Here is a 21565-nt window from a genome sequence, read left to right on the forward strand (position 1 = left end):
ATAGAACAGCAAATGATTTAAAAGCCACAGCTGTGTGAGACTGATGTTTTTGAGGGGCAGGAAGGAGAGGGACAGAGCGAGGACACTTAGTGTAGAGCTCGCAGGCTTTCAGTACCGTTGGCAGAAGCAGAAAGCCATGAGCTGCTGACGGGAGAGGCATCTCGCTGGATGCTATTACTTGTTAGTAATGTTCTAAATAAAATCTCTCGCCATAACCATTGTGATAATTAAAATATTTTTAATCTTCAACTTCTACCTTTAATGTATAATTTAAAAAATTAAATACCACGCAAAAGTCAGACCACTTTTTATTCACCACTAATATAATTATTGTGTTTATTGCTGAAAAGTGAAGTAAATTTTTTAAGTAGGGAGTGTTGTATTAATATATCCTGTCTTAATTCAGTGTATCATAGACTTGGCTGAATCTGATTTCAAAATCCAGGTTTTTTTTTTAAACCTTAGTGATAAAATTGCCACTGGGTCCTTTGATAAGACATGTAAACTATGGAGTGTGGAGACGGGGAAATGTTATCATACCTTTCGGGGCCATACAGCAGAAATAGTGAGTATATTCATTTTATTATTTTTATGCTGCTGTTTTTTTAAACATTTCTCTTTGTTTCATGGACTTTATTTTTAGAGCAGTTTTAGGTTTTCAGCAAAATTAGGCAGAAGGGGCTGATAATTCTCTCTCCCCAAGACACTTGCAGCACCCCCAGTATCAGTACCTGCTCTACAGGGCGCATTTGTTACAATTTCCACCTTGAGGCATCACTGCTGTTTCTCGTTAGGTTCTCTTAGGGGCAGAAAGGGCTCTCGTATGCTTGCCTGGGGGATACAACTGTCCTCAGCCACCTGTAGGCCAGCTGGACATTGTTCCAAGGACCAGATAAGACCTGGCAGATCTGGGAGGCTGGGAAGAGTCTTTTAACTACAGTTTCCCCAGACTCTAAAAGAGGGAGGCAGGGAGGGTAGTTGAAATCAGAAGTGATGGGGGAAGGTGCATAATTAAGAAGGATCCCTCCCCAGCCAGGAAGAAAACCAACCTTAACAGTCCTGCAGCTTTATTGCTGGGGCAGGTCTCAGCTGTCCAAGACTGTCCACTGCTTTCTAATCAGCTTTGTTGCTGACTTTATTCTGGTGCTTTGTGAAATCTTTTCTCAAAAGACCCCAAGAAGCCTCTGGTATGGCGGTCCCCAATGATTCCATTATAAAGTCATGATTTTACCTCCTAAATTTTATAATTATTTTACACAGGATATCATTAGGTAAATTTGGGATTATAGGTTATAATTCATTTTATAATTAATTAAACAATTCCACCCTGTCTTGTTTGTCTCTCCCTGTAGTTTATATGGTGCTCGATAGAATTCACAAGCTTTAGTTTCAGTGGCTCGCAGAATCGCAGAGACCCATATCCTGCATCCTGTGTTGACTGAACATACAGTGTGATAGGTTAAGGGTGTGAGAACCGCACCCACCCTGACCTTTTTCTTTTTCACTGAATTGTCCCTAAAGTTTGAACTCAATGTGTGTTGCTCTCAAACACGCTTTTTAAAATAGCCTTTTCAAATCATCTAAAATATTTAGGCTGCTTGTTTTTTACCTGTCATTAGAACTCAAATTTGCATAAATAGTTGATGCTCTAAATAGTTTTCACTATTGGGAAGCCCTTGGTGTTGACCAATTCTGTGTTATATCCTATAACAATTACTGAGATAATTGGCTCCCTAGAGGAAAATGATGGCCTCTAAAGATAAACAGGCTGCTTATTTTAGGGGTAAAATCAGTGTGTATTCATTCTTCAAATTCGTGGTATGTTCATCTCACGAGAGCTCAGGCTGTGCTCAAAATACTTTGCTAGATGCTGGGGACACTGCAGAGAAAAACGGTAACTGCACCCTTGGTGACACTCAGGGCATCAGCTCGACCCTGCCTTACAGCGTCCTGAAGAGTTGACTCTCAGGAGTGGGTTTGGCTCCTGTTGTTCTCCCTGACCCAGAAGTGGCAGGAGCCGACCCTGCCGTTCTTGGCTGGTGTAGGAGGACACGCGGCCTCTTCTCAAGGGGAGGACATTCCCGGGGTTCAGCTGCCGAGAGAAGACCCCTCTTGCTCGGCGCTGGGCTCCTTATGTTGTTCCCAACAGTCCGTCACAATCTGCTCAGTCTGGCCCCTTCCAACTTTCCAGTGGAAAATGGCCACTTTCTGAGTCATGTGTCTGAGACCTCTTCCCTTTCTTGTGATCCAGGTGTGTTTATCGTTCAACCCCCAGAGCACGCTGGTGGCCACGGGCAGCATGGACACGAGGGCCAAGCTCTGGGACATCCGCAGCGGGGAGGAGGTGTGCACGCTGGCGGTAGGTGGCTCCGGCCCGCACCTCCTCGGCCTGGCTCAGGGCCACCACGACTTGGGTTTATTTCCATCTGCTTTTTTTTTTTTTTTTTTTTTTTTTTTATAAATTTTATTGTTATATTCCCCATACAATTGCAGCCCCCCCATTCTGACCCCAATCCCTCCCTCCCCCCCCGCCCCCTAAAAGTGTCTCTGGTTCATAGTTTTTTGTTGATTTTGATTTTCACTTTCTTATAGTTATTCATTTTCCTGGTCCCTTATTTAAGTTTTCTAGATGTGCTTTCACCACACTCCGAGCTCTAAGTGAGAAGAGCACTCAGCGCTTTTGGTTTTCTGATGCAGTGAAGGGCGGGGTTCCTGCCGGTGTGGGATTCACGCCAAAGACGATACCCCAAGTTCTTTCGATTTTGACCAATTTCACCATGGAAACGGCACCAATGCTACCCAAAACCTGTCGTAAAGTCTGGTTAAAAGCCGTGCTGTGAAGCTGTCCACAGCCTTTGCAGCGCAGGTTCGATCCCTGCCGGCCAGGGAGCTACCCACATGGCGCAGCAGACCTCTCCTGTCTCGCTGCTGCTCCCCTCAGCAGTGTATTTCAGTACACACTCAGTATTTCAGTACACACGGTCTCTGGTGAATCCTCTCACCCTCCCCAGTTCTTGTACAAATAAATGAATCTTAAAAAAAAAAAACAAAAAAGCCGAGACGGAGGCAGGTACTTTTTGGAAGGGGCAGAACTGGAGAAACTTGGCAGAAGGTTCTAGAAGGGGATGGCTGTTGCCACTCTTCTCCTCTGCCCTCCCATCTCAGACGCCTCCTTATTACCAAGTCTGAACGGAGGAAGGACAAGTGGCAGGAGTGGACAGTCCCAAGGGCACCGGCCTCAGAGCGGGGGGACCCTCCACAGGGACCCTCTCTGTCCCCTGCGCACGTCCAGCACCTTCCTTTGCCCGGCCACCCTCCCTCCCACCCCATCCAACCAGCACATGGAAGCAGCGCTATTCTCTGTGGAAAGAAAAACGAATGAACAAACACACACACACACACACAATAGCAATAAGCAGCAGGACCCCTTTCCCAGGAGAACTTTTTCTAAGAAAGTTAAAAAATGAACTAAGAGATAGAAACAGCAAAGGTTTTAAGTAAATGACAGCGCCTGCCACTCTTGATGTAAGCCTCACCGTCCTGATGTCTGTGCTCCCCAGTTCTGTGGGTCACGGTCCCCACTGCCTCTTCTTTCAAGACAAGTGCCTGAGAGCATGAAAGGCAGGAGCCCTCCTCTGCATGCCTGTCTACTCTCAGAAGACACGTTTGTTATGTGCAATCAGAATTTCAATGCTACCTTTCAATTTTGTCATCTGCAGCCAATTGGAACTATAATTAGTGAGCTTTTTTTTTTAAAAAAGGATTTATTTATTTGTTTTATACAAGAACCAGGGGTACAGGCCAGATGCACGGCAGGGTGAGAGGATTCACCAGAGACAGAGCGAGGAACAGAACAGGCAGACTGACTGAAATACACTGCTGAGGGGAGCAGTGGGAGAGACAGGAGAGGTCTGCTGTGCAATGTGGGACCCTTGCCGGCAGGCGGGGAGCAAACCAGTGCTGCAGAAGCTGCGGGCAGCTTCACAGTGTGGTGCTCAACTGCCTGCGCCACCAGGGAGGCCCTAATTAGTGAACTTTTTAATGTTATTTAAAATGTAATGATGTCACACCACTGAAATAATTAGGAAAACAAGGACTCTACTCCAAGCAGGATTTACTAGAGAGAGCAGTTTTCCTCAGCCCCAGATGGTAACCCATGGAAAGTCAGTCCAAAGGCCAGAGATTTATTAATCTATTCGTGGGGAATGGTCATAAGAATGTCCCCCTTTCAACGTTGCTAACTATCTTTATTTCACTGTTTTTTCTCGTTTGACTGTCACCTGTGATTAGCCCATAAAGCAGATGGTGCTTGTAGGTGTTTCCGTACAGTGTGAAAACAGCTGATTTCCCAAACATGCCCTTCTCCATTCTTAAAACAAACAAGCGGCATTGTTGAGTTAAGTTTGACTTGCTTTAATTACACGAATCATGTTTTAGTAAAGTTAGAGAATTATGCAATCACCAAAGTCTAGTTCGGGACCATTTCCGTCACTCCCAAGGGAAGCCACCTACCTGTTCTCTGCTGTTTCTTTCCCAGTCTCCCAGCCACTGCTCTCCTTCCTCCCAAGGGAGTTTTGCCTTTTCTAGCATTTTCTTTTCAACTGTGACATTGCACATTTATAGAAACTGTCTTATCTACAGATGCCATGACAACATCCCCTTCTTTTGCAGGGACACTCAGCCGAGATCATCTCCTTGTCCTTTGACACCTCGGGAAACAGAATCATCACTGGGTCTTTTGATCACACGGTGGCACTGTGGGATGCTGCCACTGGCAGGTAGTGTTTGTTTTTGGGAATTTTTAAACTTGGATCAGAAAGTTAAATATCCAACTTTTGTTTTTTATTTAATCTATGCTTTAGACTCCCTAGAAAGTGGACACATTGAAATATAAATCAATTTGTTCCATAACCATATGTGTCTTCCTGGAATTCTGAGCAGATAAGAGCAACCAGGAGCATAAAAGGAGAATGTTAGCAATAGCCTGATTATATCTGTTATTTGTTCCATGTACTCTGTAATCAGATTCAATGGCTTGTCATTACCATAGGCATTGGATATCAAGAATTAATAAAATCATGGCTAATTTATCAAATTAAATTAGTCCAAGAACTTCAGTTTCCTTCCTAATTATTTTTTGGTCCCAGTTGCTAAGAAGTTAACTACATTAGCCTATTTATCCTGTAAAACTCCACCTGGCTTTGTCCACATGTTGGTAGATGGGCTAATTACCAAGGGTGACAATCAAAAGGACACAGGGGAAGGAGACTGAGGGACAGGTCATCTGACCAGCTAGGTCTCCACTTATCTGATGTAAGGATGCGTCAAGAATATTTTTATATTATTATTTTTCATCTCCTGCCTTTCTGAAGTGTCAGTCCTTGTTTACAATTTAAGCATCATTTTGTTGGAATGAAATTAGCAGTCTTACTGACTCTCTTTGAACTACAACAAAACCATGTTTGTCATAAAAATTATCATTTTGTAAAAACTGTGGTTTGCACTCTTAGCATGTTGGGCTTGGCCTCATTATTTGTGCACCTCTCCTAAAGTGAGGCATCTTATATCATTGGGAATCCTTTCCATTTTATAGGAAGATTTATACCTTGATTGGTCATTGTGCGGAGATTAGTAGTGCCTTGTTCAACTGGGACTGCTCTTTGATGTTAACCAGCTCCATGGACAAAACATGCATGGTGAGCTCAGGACATAACTTTCCTTACAATTCTAGAGTATCCTTCCTACTGTCTCAGATATTCACTGGAATATTAACACATTTCAAAGCTACTGTCAAATTAAGATACTAACTTTGACATAATAACTGGTAAAGTTTCTGATTCCCTAAGTTTAAAAGAATTATGATATAATAGAACAGTTGTAATGGTTTCAAAACTAAATTATCTTATTTTTCAAAGGCATCTTATTTTTGCTTAACAGTTTCTCTATTCATTTATTAAACTTTATTTATTTTTTAAAAGATTTATTAATTTATGCATGCAAGAGCTGGGGTACAGGGCAGAGATGTGGGGGGTGAGAGGATTCACCAGAGACAGAGTGGGGAACAGAACAGGCAGATTGACCGAAGTACACTGCTGAGGGGAGCAGCGGGCGAGTCTGGGGAGGACTGCATTGCCGTGTGGGTTTCTCCCTGGCCGGCTTGGGATTGAACTTGTGCTGCAGAGGCTGTGAATTGCTTCATAGTGCGGTTCTTAACCCCTTGTGCCACCAGGGAGGCCCCTCATTTATTAAACTTTAACTGGAATGAATGTCAAGGAGTCTCAACAGACCACCTCCCAGACTTACAAGTTTCAGTTACTAAGAGCTTATGCTCTGGGATTATTAGTTGATTACATATCAAATGCATTATGATTTTAATGTAATTGGAAGTTTTAGATCAAGCTCCTTATCATTTGATCACCTTCCTATGAAAACGGGATACCACAATCACAAGCAGTGAAGCAAGTACTTTGAGATTCCCTCCCCGCCTTTACTAATTTGCACTGACCCATTCTAATCATTTTTGGTCATCCCTGTGTCCAAGATGTTCCTTCTTAGGTGGTTGGCGATGGTCTATGGTTATGAATTGAGGTAGAATTCACAGAATCCATGAAAATTATACATGTGATTCTGGCATTTATTTAAACGGCTACAAGCATGCCACAAAGACTACAGCTTCTGCCCATGTTTGCACTTCAACCTTTTCACAGTCTTTTTGTTTTCTTTAATTGTAGCTGTGGGATACTACAAGTGGAAAATGTGTAGCTACATTAACAGGCCACGATGATGAAATACTAGACAGCTGTTTTGATTACACCGGAAAGTTAATTGCTACTGCTTCAGCAGATGGTAGGCAATCTATTCATTCATTTAATTTATTTTATGCTTTGTTTGATAGACACTCATGAATACAGACTATGGGTTATCTCTCTGATGACCAGTTATGATAGAAACTATGTTTACCTTCTGTCTGGCATGTCATTTGTGTCACTATACTATATCTGGGTCACCTTCTTGACAAGTACATGAGATGTTATTCTAGGTTTTCACTATCTCAGTGGTACCCTAATATAATGGTAGGCTCCCCATCATTTCTCCGACAATCATGCATTATACCACCCTACGTTGACCTCATCAATGTGGCCACCAATCATGGTGCTGTAATAAATCGGCATCATCTCTGCGGTGACCACACGGGCTGCTCCATTGGGCCTAACAGATCTTTGTGATGAGCATTTCTGATGCCAGGCTGCATGTCCTCTTCTTCATTCCATGTATGACGCCACACTAATTCATCATCATCTTATTGGTAGCCAGTTCCATGAAGACCACATGTGATGCTACAATCCATCCGTGTCACTTCTCTGTTGACCACGTGTGCCATTATGTTTGTCTCAACCCTCCAGGACCCATGCTGCATTTTATATCATCATCTCCTTGAAAGTGATTTACTATGCTACCCCTGTTCTCATCTACTCTTTTAAAACCATTTGATGCTATGCCTTATTTGCACCCTAGAAGACTCTTATGACACTAATAATACTTAGGATTCCTATTTCTCTGGTGACAGTTAGGATCACTGCAGGAGGTCTCTGCCATCTCCTGATTGTGGAGTAAGTACATCATCTTCCTGATGACCGTGGACACAATGCTATTTATATCATTTTCCTGGTGACTGATGCACTTTGTTCACATCAACATTTTAAAAACCACCTCTGATGTTACATTCTGCCTGCAACATCTCCTTTCTCTGATGTATGTGTGTGTGCATCCTATGATGTATGCCATGTCAGCTAAATCTTCTTGATAACATGTTTGGTGCATTAGGAGGGGTCATTTTTCTTTTTAGTATTTATTTATTAGGAGGGGTCATCTTGATGACAAAGGTGGATGGTGCTATACCCTGTCTGCACCAAAAGCTGGGTGTAATGCTATACAGACTCTCTATTGTCTCAGTGACCACCCTCTGCGCTGATATACTGTGTTCATCATGACCTGCATGGCAACCTCTGACACTGAATGATGGGCCATCCCCATCATACCACGTATTCCTGATGAACACAAAAGACAACACTTTCTGTCATTCCCTGGCAATCCTTGATAATCAGTCATGAAACTGTGCTCTGCCTGCATTAAAGAAAAGCAGAGCATCAAAAGAGCTTGCCCAGGAGGGTGATAACCACATATTCTCTTGCACTCCATCTGCATCACCCTCCTGGGCAAGCTCTTTTGATGCTCTGCTATTCTGTGCTGTCTTGTGACTTTACGCAATGATGTGTGATGCTATTCTATGAGGCATCACCCTGGATAACAAAGTGTGATGTGATTCTATGTCTTTTCTTCCTGAAGACACCAAAGATGCGACATCACACCTATGATATCTACCCGATGACCATGGACAGCACTGCCCTAAATCTGTGCTACCCCTCTGATGACAGTTAAGAACTATCTGTGTCTACATCACACACTCGACAGCTGTGTTTTAACTTGTAGTCTTTGCCATACCTTTACAATCATGTGTGATGCTATGCTGAATCTTTATCCAGTCCTCTAGAACCCTGCATGGTACAGTTCCCCATATGTGTCATCTCCTAGGAATCCATATGTGATGCTGTCATATGTCAGTCTTGTTTCCCTGAGGACAAGGGTCTGCTGTGTCACCTATATGACTCTGTAGTGTATCTGGACCATCTCTATGAAATGTTTGGGGCACTGTACTTTGTTGCCATCTCCTTAAGTGCTCTGTAGATGACACACATGCTATGTGTCATCTCCATGGGTGACTGTGGAGGGCATGTATACTGCTATGATCTGCGACAACAACTGGATAGCTTTGTGTGATGCTAAAATATGTCACTTCACTAGACTCCATTTATGATGACAGTATGCTGGCATCACCTTTCTGACAGCTGCATGATTGCTGTGTCTTATCTTCACTGGTCAATCAGTCAAGATTCCCTGCTATTTCTGTGTCATCTTCTGATGTTATACAATATCCACATTATGTTCTTCAGAAGCGCTATCACGTCTGCATAAATTTCTTGATGAGCTTGTATGACACTGTACTATGAGAGTTTCCTTCATGACCACGTATGATGCTACATAATATATGCATCATATCCTTGACATCATATCCACGATTCCACATTTTGCATCATATTTCAATTATGTGTTATACCGTGATATTACTTCAATGATGGCATGTTGTCACGCCATCATTCATGGTTTTGATAACTTCATAGAAATGTGAATTAATCCACATCCTTTATAACTTTCTATTATGCTATAATGTGACTTCATTTTTTCCTTGAGAATCTCAAAGAATACTTGATGATATGTCATCTTTTCAATGGTGATGTATGATGCTACCCTACACATGTGTCATCAAATTAAATACCATATATGATGCTATGTTATATCTCTGTTATTTTCATAAATATGCATGATGCTAATCTGTGTCACCTTCTCCTTGCTAGCCACAACACATGCCATATTATGGGTTAATTTCCTCATGACCATGTTTGATGCTACAAGGTATCAGCATCAGCTCTTTGAATACCTTGTGGGGTGCAATACCTTGACTGTGTCTTTTCCTTGATAACCATTCTGAAGTATTTCAAGGTTATTTCCTTGACAACAATCTTTGAATAACTATGATGTTTGATCTCCTTAATAACTATCTATGATGTTCTATGTAGGATCATCACCATGATGATAATATACAACCCTACTCATTGTGTCACCGTCCTATTAATGATGCTATGATGCTCTATCACAGTTGTGTCATCTCCTTGATAACTGTATGATACAACACTAGGTATACTTTATCTCCTTAATAGCCACTTATGAGGATGTCTGCTCAATTTTGTTGAACACTTCATATGATGAGATACTGTATCTGCTTCTCCTCCTTCAGAACCACAGAGTTCTAAATTATTTACATATAATTTCCATTATAACAATTTAAGGTGACATATTGTGGGTTATCTCCAAGGGGAACGCATCTAGTGCAGAAATGTATCTGTCCATGTCCTCTCCTTGTTAACCATTCATGATGTTATAGTGTACATCATCTCTTTGTTACCACTGATGGTGTGACACTGTGCTGTATCATTCCCTTGATAACCATCTCTCATGCTCTATTATGTCATATCCTTGGGAACCACATACTAGATGTGCTTCATGTCATCCTGATGACTGTGCTGTGTCACCTCGTGACAGGTTTGCTTCTACACTAGGTCATGTCACCTCTCCTAAATGCACACGATGCCACAGATGTATATTTTATCTTTTCACTATGCATGATGAAAAGTGCAAAGTAGCAAGCTTTATGTTTTTAATCATAGTATTTCTAAGATAGCAACTTGCATCATTTTGTCTATTTTCTCCTGAAGTTGGCATTGCCAGAAAGGTAAGTAAAAAATCATTTTGATGTCTTGTTTTTCTATGAATGAAATTGAGTGACTGCAACTTCCCCGTTGGCTAATTTAACCTCTATGTAATGCTGTCATTTGCAATAGGAAAGTGTCCATCACTTAGCCAGAAATTTGGTCACTTTTTAAAACAACAGTTTCACTACAGCAGTCTTTCCTTTTGTGCTTATGTAACTCTCCCATTCCTTAATTCTAAGGGCAAGTATAGGTTACTTCCTCCCTCCATCCATCCATCCCTTAGTCCTACAGCTAAGGATGGAATCCCTGCTGTGACTTCAAGCACTTCTGGCCTCTGGGGATGCAACAGGGGACAAACAATCCTATTAGCTCTTTCTGTTGGAAAGAATTTCCTAGCGCCTGTTCTTAGTCCTCTGAATAAAGGCCTCTGTTTCCTTCTAGGAAGACCCTCTCGTAGCTTCCGTGAGCTGACTCATATTTGGTGTGTGATGCTGGTCCTGCTGTTTATTTCATCACCAGCCTCTCAAAACTTGTTTTGATTTCCCCTTTTTTTCCCCTTTAAAATCTCCTTTCTTTCTGGCTTCCTGCCTCCTCTTTCTACCTGGGGCCCTATCATCTCTTCCAATAGGCTCGGGGCTGGAGCACCCCTACTTTCACCCTGGCTACCTTCATGGGACCAGCTTGCATTACCCAGGTCCGTCCCAGGTGACCTGGGCACAGCTGCAGGCCTGAGGAGAGCACTGAGGATGCCAACGAGGATGATGAGCTCCCGGATTAAATAGCAAGAGAACGTGGGTAGAGCTTTCTGCTCTACAGCCCCTGCCAGTTGTGTGAGAGGAAGAGTTGCAGGTGCAGCCTGCTGCTTAGAGTCCCCGACCAGGCACGGGTTAATCCAGACAAAAAAGCCCACATGGAGGGTGGAGGGCCACATATACAGCTGCTTGATTCTGAAAACAAACCCACGAAACAACACCTGGCCCAAGAGCTCTTACTCCTTTGGGAAAGAAGCTTCAGTAAAATCACAGGGTTAAGAAAGTTTAGGAATCTGAGCCCATGACCGCTGCGGATGCTAGAAGGACTGGGCTGGGGAGAGGCAAGCAGAGACAGGTTACAGCAGTCCAGGGGAACTGTCCTGTGCTCTGCAGAGAACACCTCCGGGGTGCTGGGCGGGGCCAGATGCTATGTGAGCTGGGGGCTTGATGCAGTTCCTGGAAGAAGCCGGGGGCACCTGAGCAGGCTGAGCACCCTGCTGCCGTGCAGGTGGGGAGCTAGAGGTGTGTGGGTTCCTGCCAGCCTGAGGATCAGACTGCAGCCACGATGGAAACCCTGCTTGTCTGACATTGGTTCAATTCAGTGGAAATGGCGGCACAAGCACCATCCATGAAGAGGAGAAACTCACGTTCGTCCACCTGTGTTCCACGTACCTCCCTAGCTGCTGAAGGGGCAGGACACACTGTGCATTTGCATAGTTTACTTCATCCCATTTGAGTTTTCTCAACTGTACTCATCCTTTTCCTACCACCTTTCCTTTCCACCCCCCCACCCACCACCCCTCTTGGCCTAGTAAAGTGGACTCCTCTCTGGTAATCAGGCCTCCCCTCCTCAGGTAGAGGCTGGCCTTCACTGCAGGCGGTGGGCTTATGTGTCAGAGGGGAGACATTTAGATCATTCCAGGTGTTTGGTCCAAAGTGCTGTATTCAGATGAATTCACATTTATATGTATATCCCCACCTCCCCTCACAAAGGGACAGCCAGGGTGTTCAGCGCAACTGCCAGGAAATGTATCACCAAACTGGAAGGTCATGAAGGTGAAATTTCAAAGGTGAGTTGCTCTTTCATTTGAAGCTTGGTAAGCTTTTTCTTACTAAAAATATAAGTCTATTGACTCCAAGAGACTAGAAATCAGTTACCTAAAAAACTATTTTTACGGTGTCCTCAATTTCAGCATAATAAACAATTGCCAAAACTTTTCACAAAATATGAAATGGTTCTCCCCTTAGCCATCAGCTACAGATTTAAGTAGCTGAAAATACCTGGGAGAGCTATTTAAGAAACTTATGAAGAGCTTTTCCTGGTTCTCATAAACACACAAGTTCATAATAAGCAAAAATCATGCTGTGCAGCAAATATTAAGTGTTCTGTAAATTAGATGTAATTGAAGCGGCATTTCCTGGAAATATTTAACACTTAACAAAGTATAAAATGACCTATTTTGGAACTTCAAAGCTGTCGCCCCTCCCCATGGCTTAGTCAATGGAGCAGGGACCTCCACACTGTGATTGGAGGCTTAGCTGTGTCATCAGTGCTTGTTAGAGAAGCTGGGACTTTGTGCCTCTCACTCCCCAGCTCACCTGACTCCTTAGCCTCACAGCCGAGAACCAGAATTGCTAATTCCTTGTGAGAAACTGGCTCACTAGTTTCAAGGCTCCGAAGGTTCCATCTGGGCCCGGAAACCTCCCCCTGTGGTGGCCATTGTCCTCTGGTCCACCAGGACTGGTCTCAGGAATGCAGAGACCACCCTCTCCATAGGCAGGGGTCTTAGAACAGATAGGCCTGGATGGGGAGGCCTGGGCTTGGGAGACATGTTGCAGGAAGAGCCCAGGCTGTGCTTTTGAGGGCCCAGCTGGTTGCTGTGGACACGTGCAGTGTGTTCCTCTCAAGTGCACCCCTGTTTCAGTGTGTGTGTAGAATTCTTAAACTCTCTGTCATTGCATTTTATGCTTGTTAAGTGGTAGATTACTTATTGAATTGCCATCCAGGAATGACAATTATATGGGGTAAAAATAAAAGCATTCATTTTTTTCATTCATTCACAAGTATTGAGTGACCCCACTGCTTGCTAGTCATAGGGCTCTGAAGGCTCCCTTTGGGTCCTGGACCTCCCCCATGTCCCTGCACCTGTGGTGCTGGCACCAGGGACACATGATGGGAAATCATGGCCCTGCCCTTGTCAAGTTCTTGGTCACAGAAGGGTAGAGAGTGAGGCAGCTGAGGACTTAGGGTTATAGCAGGCTGCCCAAAGGCCTGGGGACTAGCAGCTCCCTGTGGCTGCTGCATGGCATCTGCTGACAATGCTCAGGGAAGGGGAGGGACTCAGTGAATCCCTGGTGGGTGCAGCATTGAATGACAGGACAGGAAGTCTTTCTCCTCCTGGTTGTTCACTTATCCAAGGAGGGCCCACCGCCTTTGATGCCAGAAGTGGAGTTACAGAGCTGACACTGGGGTTTATGAAGGAGTCTGGCCTGTGATCTGCTCCCCACCAGGCTCTGCCCATGTCTGCGTGGACAAAGGCATTGGGGATCTTTGTAAGAAGCTGGGTGGGGACGACCCACATGAAAAGGGTGCTTGGTCTTCCTCGCTAGGTTTTGAAGGGGTTGGCTGTTAAACCTTTCTGTCTAGATTTTAATTTTCATATATTATTAGTCCCATGACATTTGCCCCACCATGGATGAGCCATTGTTTGGCAGAATAAACACCAGGCTGGGGAGGGGACAGGTGCTTAGAAATGTCCCCTTTTGGCTGGTTAAAAAATATTGGTATCAGTCCATGAACCCATGAGAATGTTTTAATTTTTCCCTTTTGTAGATTTGTTTCAACCCCCAAGGGAACCGCCTTCTCACCGGCAGCTCCGACAAGACGGCCAGACTGTGGGACGCCCAGACGGGGCAGTGCCTGCAGGTGCTGGAGGGCCACACGGACGAGATCTTCTCCTGCGCCTTCAACTACAAGGGCGACATCATCATCACAGGTGGGGAGAGGTGGGCTCCGAGCACCTAACTTTCCTCTTTCCATTGGCCATTAGAGTTCCTAAGAGGAAGACCCGCAGGACACCCCCTTTCCAGGCTCCTGGGCTCATCCTGGTGCCTCTGTGGCCAACATTTAATTTTAATTGCATCACATAACGATGAGTGAGCTCTACCCTGAGAGGCCTCGTGAATTTTGAATTTCAGTGGCTCTTGACAAAGCAGGGATTCAATAACCTGCTTTCCGCTTGCATTTTTCCAGGCACCATCCATCAAGTGGTTAATATTCCATTGATGTTAAGTGTTTGTCACTCACACTAGTCACGGCCTGCCTTGTCCACAGCGGGATGTATGAGATTTATTCTTAGAGCAAAGTTGTTTTCTTCTCGGAAGAGGAAGCACTGGTATTTGGGGAAGCGAAGACATATCTCATATTTTTCAACCATTAATTTTTTTGGTGAATTATACTAGCAACACTTTCCTTTTAGATCAAGATTTTGTAAGAACTGACTGAGAATAGGTTAATTTGGATTGTGGAAAGGGATGGCATGGTAGGAATATAATTAGAATAAATTAACCACTTAACTTCCTCTTCCTCACCCAATGCTTGTGTGGTGCCTCTCCAGGGGTTCTTGGCAGGGAGCAGGGAGTAGGAAGCTGACACTGATGGGCAGGAATGCTATTAAAGGGCACAGAAGCCTGAATCGACCTCTCCACCCTTCTCACTGTGTAGAAAATGCTTAACTGTCCTTATAATGCACAGACTCAGGTTTTTTTTTTTTAAAGATTTATTTATTTATGCATACAAGAGCTGTGGTACAGGCCAGAGGTGCAGGAGTGAGAGGATTCACCAGAGACAGAGTGGGGAACAGAACAGGCAGACTGACTGAAATACATTGCTCAGGGGAGCAGCGGGCAAGTCAGGAGAGGTCTGCTGTGCCATGTGGGTAGCTTCCTGGCCGTTTGGGTATCGAACTCATGCTGCAGTGGCTGGGCGATAGCTTGATAGCCTGTGTCTTTTACTCCTGCACCACCAGGGAGGCCCCAGACTCAAGTTTGGTTTCTATTTTAACTGGCTAGGTGCCTTCCTACTCAAATCACCTCAAGAGTGCTGAGAATCATCTCCCCTTTGGCCCTAAAACATTTCCCTTTCTACTTAATTATGAATAAGTTCTAAAATTTCTGATGACTTTCTTTGGGGTTACGGTTTCAAGTGTTTCTCCTCGATACCGTGCTGCGCCATCTATTTATGGTGGGCCATGACGAGGAAGGAGGGGGCAGCTACAGTGGAGACAAGAATGCTCTCAAGAAGCTGCCGCCAAGGAAGGGAGAAGGAAATGGGGTGTTTCCGAGGATCAGCCTTTCCGAAGCCACGTGCCCCCATGCTGGCTAGCGCTGCAGCGCCTCTTCCTTCTCCCCTCTCCCCACCTGCTAGTGTCTTTGCCTTATTTGCACGCCGGCTCTTAAATCCCCAGCTCTTTGAAGATAATAATGATTTATTTAGTGGTTTCCAAAGCCCCAAAGTACTGAATAGTGGCCAGTGGGGTGGACAAATCTGTCTTGCCTTCTGCAGAGCAATCGGTGTCTGGATTGCGGGTCCTAGGTGTTAGGTGAGCCCACTGGGGTTAACTGCAGGCATCTGAGTGGACTGCTCTCTGGAGGCTGGGTGCAGAATCACAAAGTGGACAAGAATCAGCCAGCGCGGTCACTGCCATTGTAAAAACAGCAGGTGCAGCCTCTTGACCTAACCCCACACCCTGAGTGCCTGGCCCTGAAGTGTAGAGAAGCAGCAGCCCAGGACTGCTTGGCATCAGCTGTGCTTTGGTGGAGGGAATGTGAACGGTGCCCCTTGGGGAGAGGACAGCCAGGCTGCCTGGGTGGCTGTCCTGCAGTGGGGGAGGTTGAGGATAAACATTTCATGGAGGCCATGAATTGAGAAATATCTATGGACATTTAAAAATGTCCCAAAGGGGAAAGTGCTGTCTCCTCATAAGCTAAGTCTCCTGTAGGCTGCAGATGTCCAAGTTCACCGTGTGACCACAGCAGTGGTCGAGGGGACGCAGAGGGTGTCAGCAGAGTGGGTGCATCCTGGCTTGAGTATTACCAGTGTAAGACAGGAGCTTGCATCCTTTGGAGCTGACAGGAGTCTTGCAAAAAATTAAAAGCAAAAAAGATCCCCAGTCCAACAATTCCTTTGCTGCCCCGGAACTCGCAGCTGGGTGCTGAGAATCCAGCTCATCTCGCACACCCAGAGTGGACCCTGACCCGGAACATGTCACATTGCAAGAGGAGAGAGTGAAATGAGTGAAATAAGGAGAAAATAACTTGGCGGATTTTGTTTTGTAGGCAGCAAAGATAACACCTGCAGGATATGGCGCTGACGGAGGAGCGGCGCCCAGGAGCAGACGCTGCGGCGGGCCCAGATTTCACAGACAGAAGTAGACTATTTTGATATTTCATGTATTTTCTTCTTTTTCACATCAACCATTTATACACTGCCCTCTGCTTCGCAGATAGGACCATTAAAACTGGTACAGTTGTGCCATTTCTTGATCCTATTTGATGGAGATGGCAGGAATCAGCGTGACGTTGGACAAACGTTGCTGGTTATTTCAATCTTATTTTATGTTTGAACAACGTCATGCAGGAGAAATGAAAGGGACTCTATTGCGTGTCTCTTTGGTAGGCTGTTGTCATTTCTCTTGAATAAAGTTTCTGGAAAAAAATATTTGTGAATTGTATACCATGTGATGTGCTTTTTAAGAAGACACAAATGTCAGCAATTTGATTCAAAGTTTCATTATTTAGCATGGAGCTAGAAGGAATTGTGCTCAGTGAAATAAGTCAGAAGGAAAAAGATAAATATCGGATGGTTTCACTTATAGAAGGAATATAGGAGAACCAAATAAGACATGGGGCGGGGAACTAATAACAATACAAACCATAACAAAACGAAACAAAACAAAAACAGACAGTTATAAACCAGAGACATCCTGCAGGGGAGGAGGTGGGAGAGGGGTCAGAGGGAGGGAGGGAGGAGCACAGGGGACTGAGGTGATGGTGCACGGGTGCCTTGGGGAAGGAAGCTCTATGGGGACTAGAATTTTAAATCAGGACTGCTTGTTACCGGCTTTCTTTTTTTTTTTAAGATTTATTTATTTATGCATACAAGAACTGGGGTACAGGCCAGAGGTGTTGGGGTGAAAGGACTGGGGTGAGGGAGGAGAGAAAGCAAACATTGTTAAAAATGAACAATGATGTAAAAATATATTAAAAAATGAACAATGACAATGATGTAAAATATAAATGAATAAATAAATGTCTAAAAAAGAAAAAAACTCAAAAAAACCCCTAAATTTTATTCTTAGTTATTTTACTTCTTGCAACTAAGCATGTGAAAGGTAATTTTGGAATAGAAGCTTGATGTTCCTCCCTTCATATTCAAACTATACCCCACCCCAAATATTGACTTACTCTGAATAAAATTGGGGAGCATGTGTAGAAACTAAAATAGATCTCATTTAATAACAAACTTACTCTGGATTCATAGTGGGTTGAAAAAACCTAGGCAGGTTTATCTGAAAAAAGAAGTTAAGCAGAATAGACATTCAGGTAATTGAATTTAAAGGTCTGGGTGGAAAACAAATGAGAGGATGAGAGAAACCACCAAACACCAGCCTGATTCCATGCCAAAGTGGGTATTAACAACTAATGTTAAAAGTCAAACCAGAAGGTAAAAATAGTGATGCCTGCATCCAGAGCAAATATACATACATATATATATATATATATATATATATGAATTTTACTTAATTGCTTGTTAATAATTGGCTTGTGGCTGAGAACTAATTGTGGCCCAGAGTTACCTCACCCCCCACCTCTTAGGCAGATCATCTCATTTAACCCTCTTGGCAACTGTTAGAAAGCAGATAACTAGGGGCCTCGCTGGTGGTGCAAGGAGTTAAGACACAACCTATGAAGCTGTCCAGGGAGCTACCCACATGGCACAGCAGACCTCTCCTGTCTCACCTGCTGCTCCCCTCAGCAGTGTGTTTCAGTCAATCTGCCTGTTCTGTTCCCCACTCTGTCTCTGGTGGATCCTCTGACCCCTCACACCTCTGGCCTATACCCCAGTTCTTATACACATAAATAAATCTTTAAAAAAAAAAAAAAGAAAGCAGGTAACGAATAGTCCTGATTTGAAAATGAGGAAGGTGAACTTCAAGGTCTCATTGAAGTTCAATCATTTACCAAAGACATGAGACATAGGAATGATGCTGGTTCCTGGGCTTCCGCTCCTTCGTCCCTGCTCTTAAGTGTACCTGGTTAAATGATGGGAGAAGAGCATCAGGTGCAGGAGCAAGGGGGGAGTGGGTGAGACTCACCCCTCAGATCACCCTCCGGTGTCTAGCCCTCAAGAAATAAAAAGCAAAAGTAACGCAAAATACACGCAGACTTCGGGTGGCTGCAGGTGGAGAAAGTGCAGAAAGTGAAGCCAAGAAATCTGTGTTACAGGAGATCGTGTGGGGGTGGGGCGGACTCCTGCTACTTTTTTAAAAACTCTAAAGGACGCTGATACTGTGTTTTCTTCTTAAATTTTCAATGGCTGTAGGAAAGGTAGTGATGTGATTTCACACATCAGGTAAGAGAGTAGTCAGTGTGTGCCCATGTTTCTCATCCTGGGTCTCACGGACCTATTTAAGTGGGATAATCCTTGACAGAAAATGGCTTGATCCTCATTTTTATTTTGTGAGGTAACTTTCTCTATAGAATATTTATTACCATTTCCAGGTACCCCAAACTACTTAAAAAAACAAGCATTTAAATACTGAAGGTCATAAGAAAAATGGTTTAATATACACACTTTATTTTTCACCTGGAGTATTTTAGTATAAAAGTGAAGCTGTGTGGATGCAGTCAGTTTGGATGGATATTCTGAATCCAACTCTTAATTGCTGGGCAAGTTTCCTCAACGTCAGACTCAGTTTCCTTATCTGGAAAGTGGAGTTAATAATAGTTGCTGTTTTGAGGATTAGGAACACCTGGCTCATAAAAAGCATGGTGATAAATGTTTGCTATTATTCTTATAATTAATAACTTAGCAGTCATCTTAAAAAATCTGTGCTTCCTATAGAAACACATTTCTCAAGAAAGAACAGTATTATTTACTCAGAAATCTAATTTGAAATATAACTCACTTTAATCTAGTATCTTAGCATTGCAATGAAATTAAAATTTAGAACTCTAGGGTAATTGTCTTGTAAAAGTTCTCTGTGGAATAGAGAAGCTGAGAAGTGAGACTATCAACATAGATGATTATAACCTAATCCATCTTATGTTTAGATTTTTATGGGATTTTGTGAAAGTGGGCTGTCCTCATAAAGTTGAAATATCATTGGGAACATAGTTGGTCAGACATGGATTACCCTAGAAATGCTGTCTTTTATAAATAACCAAATAAGCTGTTAGCTGGTGATGGTTAAATGCAGATGAGCTGCCCATGTTTTTTTGTTTTTTTCTGACATGGTTAATCTTTTTTATATAATGCATAGAAGGCATTTTTTTTTTTTGTCTGAGTATCTTTTGAAACCCCTGAATAAATAACTTTTAAAAGATAAACATTATGATCAGGTGGTTTTACTTATATGTGGAATAAAGAGAAACTGCACAAAACGTCAAGAAAAGACAAATCTTGCAAGCTGACCATAGACCTGAGGCCTCCAACAGGGGAGGGGACAGAGGGTCAAAACAGGGGAGGGGACAGCACAAAAGACTATGGTGGTGGGAGAACCACTGGGACGATGCCTGAGGGGAGAGACCAAATACCGTACAAAAATGAGCAATGATGTAAGAAAATAAATTAAAAGATAAATATAAAATAAAAGATAAACTTATGAAGTATGATGCTTTTTTTCCCAAATAATGAGTCTGAATTTGGACTTTTAAAATAAATTTTTATTTGAGGTCACATTGGTTGATAGCATTATGTAAGTTTCAGGTATATATATTTTTACTTTAAAAACAGGCCAGCTCTACCTTTATGGTTAAAAGGAATATAGATTCTCTCACAGACAGTTTCCTCCCCATGGCTGGGTGAAAACCCTCAAATCCACTTCGATTATGGTCACGCCTGGGTCCGTGGGTATCTGAACCTACTCTCTGCTATAGAAAGAGTGATGCTTCTGCTTTGGCATGGCTGTCTGAGAGGAGTCTACAGCTGGGAATGCCACTTTAGGCTAACCCTGCTGTTTTAAGATAAATTAAGTGGAAACTCATAGGCATCTGAGGTTAATTCATTGTAACATCTAGAAGATTCCACCAGGGAGTTGGTATGGCTGTGACTCTTTTTCCCCTACTAACTACCCTTCTTAATTTCCTGTTCCCTCTGAAACATCATGGTTTTTGTAAGCAATAAATCCTAGGATGAAATATTGACTTATAGAGGAAAATTGATATAGAGGAAATTGATAATGATAAATACAGAGGAATATAAATATAGAGGAATGATAAATATAGAGAAAATTGATAATGCTTTGTGGGTGTGGGTGGTTGGGTGGGTGGGGCATTGCTGAATCCTGCACATCGAGGCAAAACCATTTTCTCTCTCTCCCTAAATTTCCTCTAATTGGAGTTTCAGGTCACTAGAAAGTGAGTCTCTGAGTAGGTGTCAGCATGTAAAAGCTGGACCCCAGGAAAGCTGCGTGGAGGTTGGGAAAGCAACAAAGGCAAGAACTGACATTTACTCTACCTTTTGGGAAATGTTGATACTTCCCTTTGAATCAAGTTGTCTTTGACACTGTTATTTGGACTGTGGGATAATCAGATACCCATGTGTTTACTGAGTAAAGAACAACACGGTTTTTACTGCACTCCCTGATGAAGGCTAGAAAGTGTGGCCGTGTTTTAAAGTGTCTGAGGGCCTCCCCAGTGGTGCAGTGGGATGAGCACTGTTCTGTAAAACTGTCTGCAGCCTCGACAGTGCGGGTTTGATGCCGGCCCTCCGGTGAGAATCCCACATGGTGCCGCAGACCTCTCCTGTTGTGCCTGCTGCTCCCCTCAGCAGTGTATTTCCATTGATCTGCCTGTTCTGCTCCCCACTCTGTCTCTGGTGAATCCTCTCACCCTCCCGTGCCTCTGGCCTGTACTCCAGCTCTTGTATAAAAATAAATAAATCTTAAAAAAAAGAAAAAAAGAAAAAGAAAGTGTCTGAGTTTGCATGCTTTTTCGTTTCTCTTGTCTCAGCAGGTGGCAGTGTTTATCTTCTGGTCTGTAAGTCTTCGTTTCTTTGCAGTTACAAGTGAAGGGTATACAGAGCAGACTTTTTATTCTCTCCCCTTTATAGATCTGGACTACGCGGAGTATATAACTATGTGCTATGGCTTAAGGTTGTGGACAGGCTTGACATATCTGGGCCAAATGGCACATCTCATTAAT

General features: G+C 43.4%; 1 protein-coding gene across 1 annotated transcript in view; it reads left to right on the forward strand.

Annotated features, from left to right (window-relative positions):
• The window catches only part of DAW1 (dynein assembly factor with WD repeats 1), a 28773-nt gene extending 11916 nt beyond the window's left edge, over window positions 1–16857 (forward strand). The window contains exons 6-13 of the mRNA XM_037521924.2: window positions 466–565; window positions 2252–2359; window positions 4672–4778; window positions 5594–5696; window positions 6732–6846; window positions 12134–12210; window positions 13974–14136; window positions 16478–16857. Of these exons, the coding sequence (XP_037377821.1) occupies window positions 466–565; window positions 2252–2359; window positions 4672–4778; window positions 5594–5696; window positions 6732–6846; window positions 12134–12210; window positions 13974–14136; window positions 16478–16512 (808 nt within the window). The 3' untranslated portion in view covers window positions 16513–16857. The remainder of the gene's footprint in view (window positions 1–465; window positions 566–2251; window positions 2360–4671; window positions 4779–5593; window positions 5697–6731; window positions 6847–12133; window positions 12211–13973; window positions 14137–16477) is intronic.
• Window positions 16858–21565: the final 4708 nt, after the last annotated feature.

This window comes from Talpa occidentalis, unplaced genomic scaffold (genome assembly GCF_014898055.3).
Source record: "Talpa occidentalis isolate TD23 unplaced genomic scaffold, MPIMG_talOcc4v2.1 talOcc4.3, whole genome shotgun sequence".
NCBI lineage: Eukaryota > Metazoa > Chordata > Mammalia > Eulipotyphla > Talpidae > Talpa > Talpa occidentalis.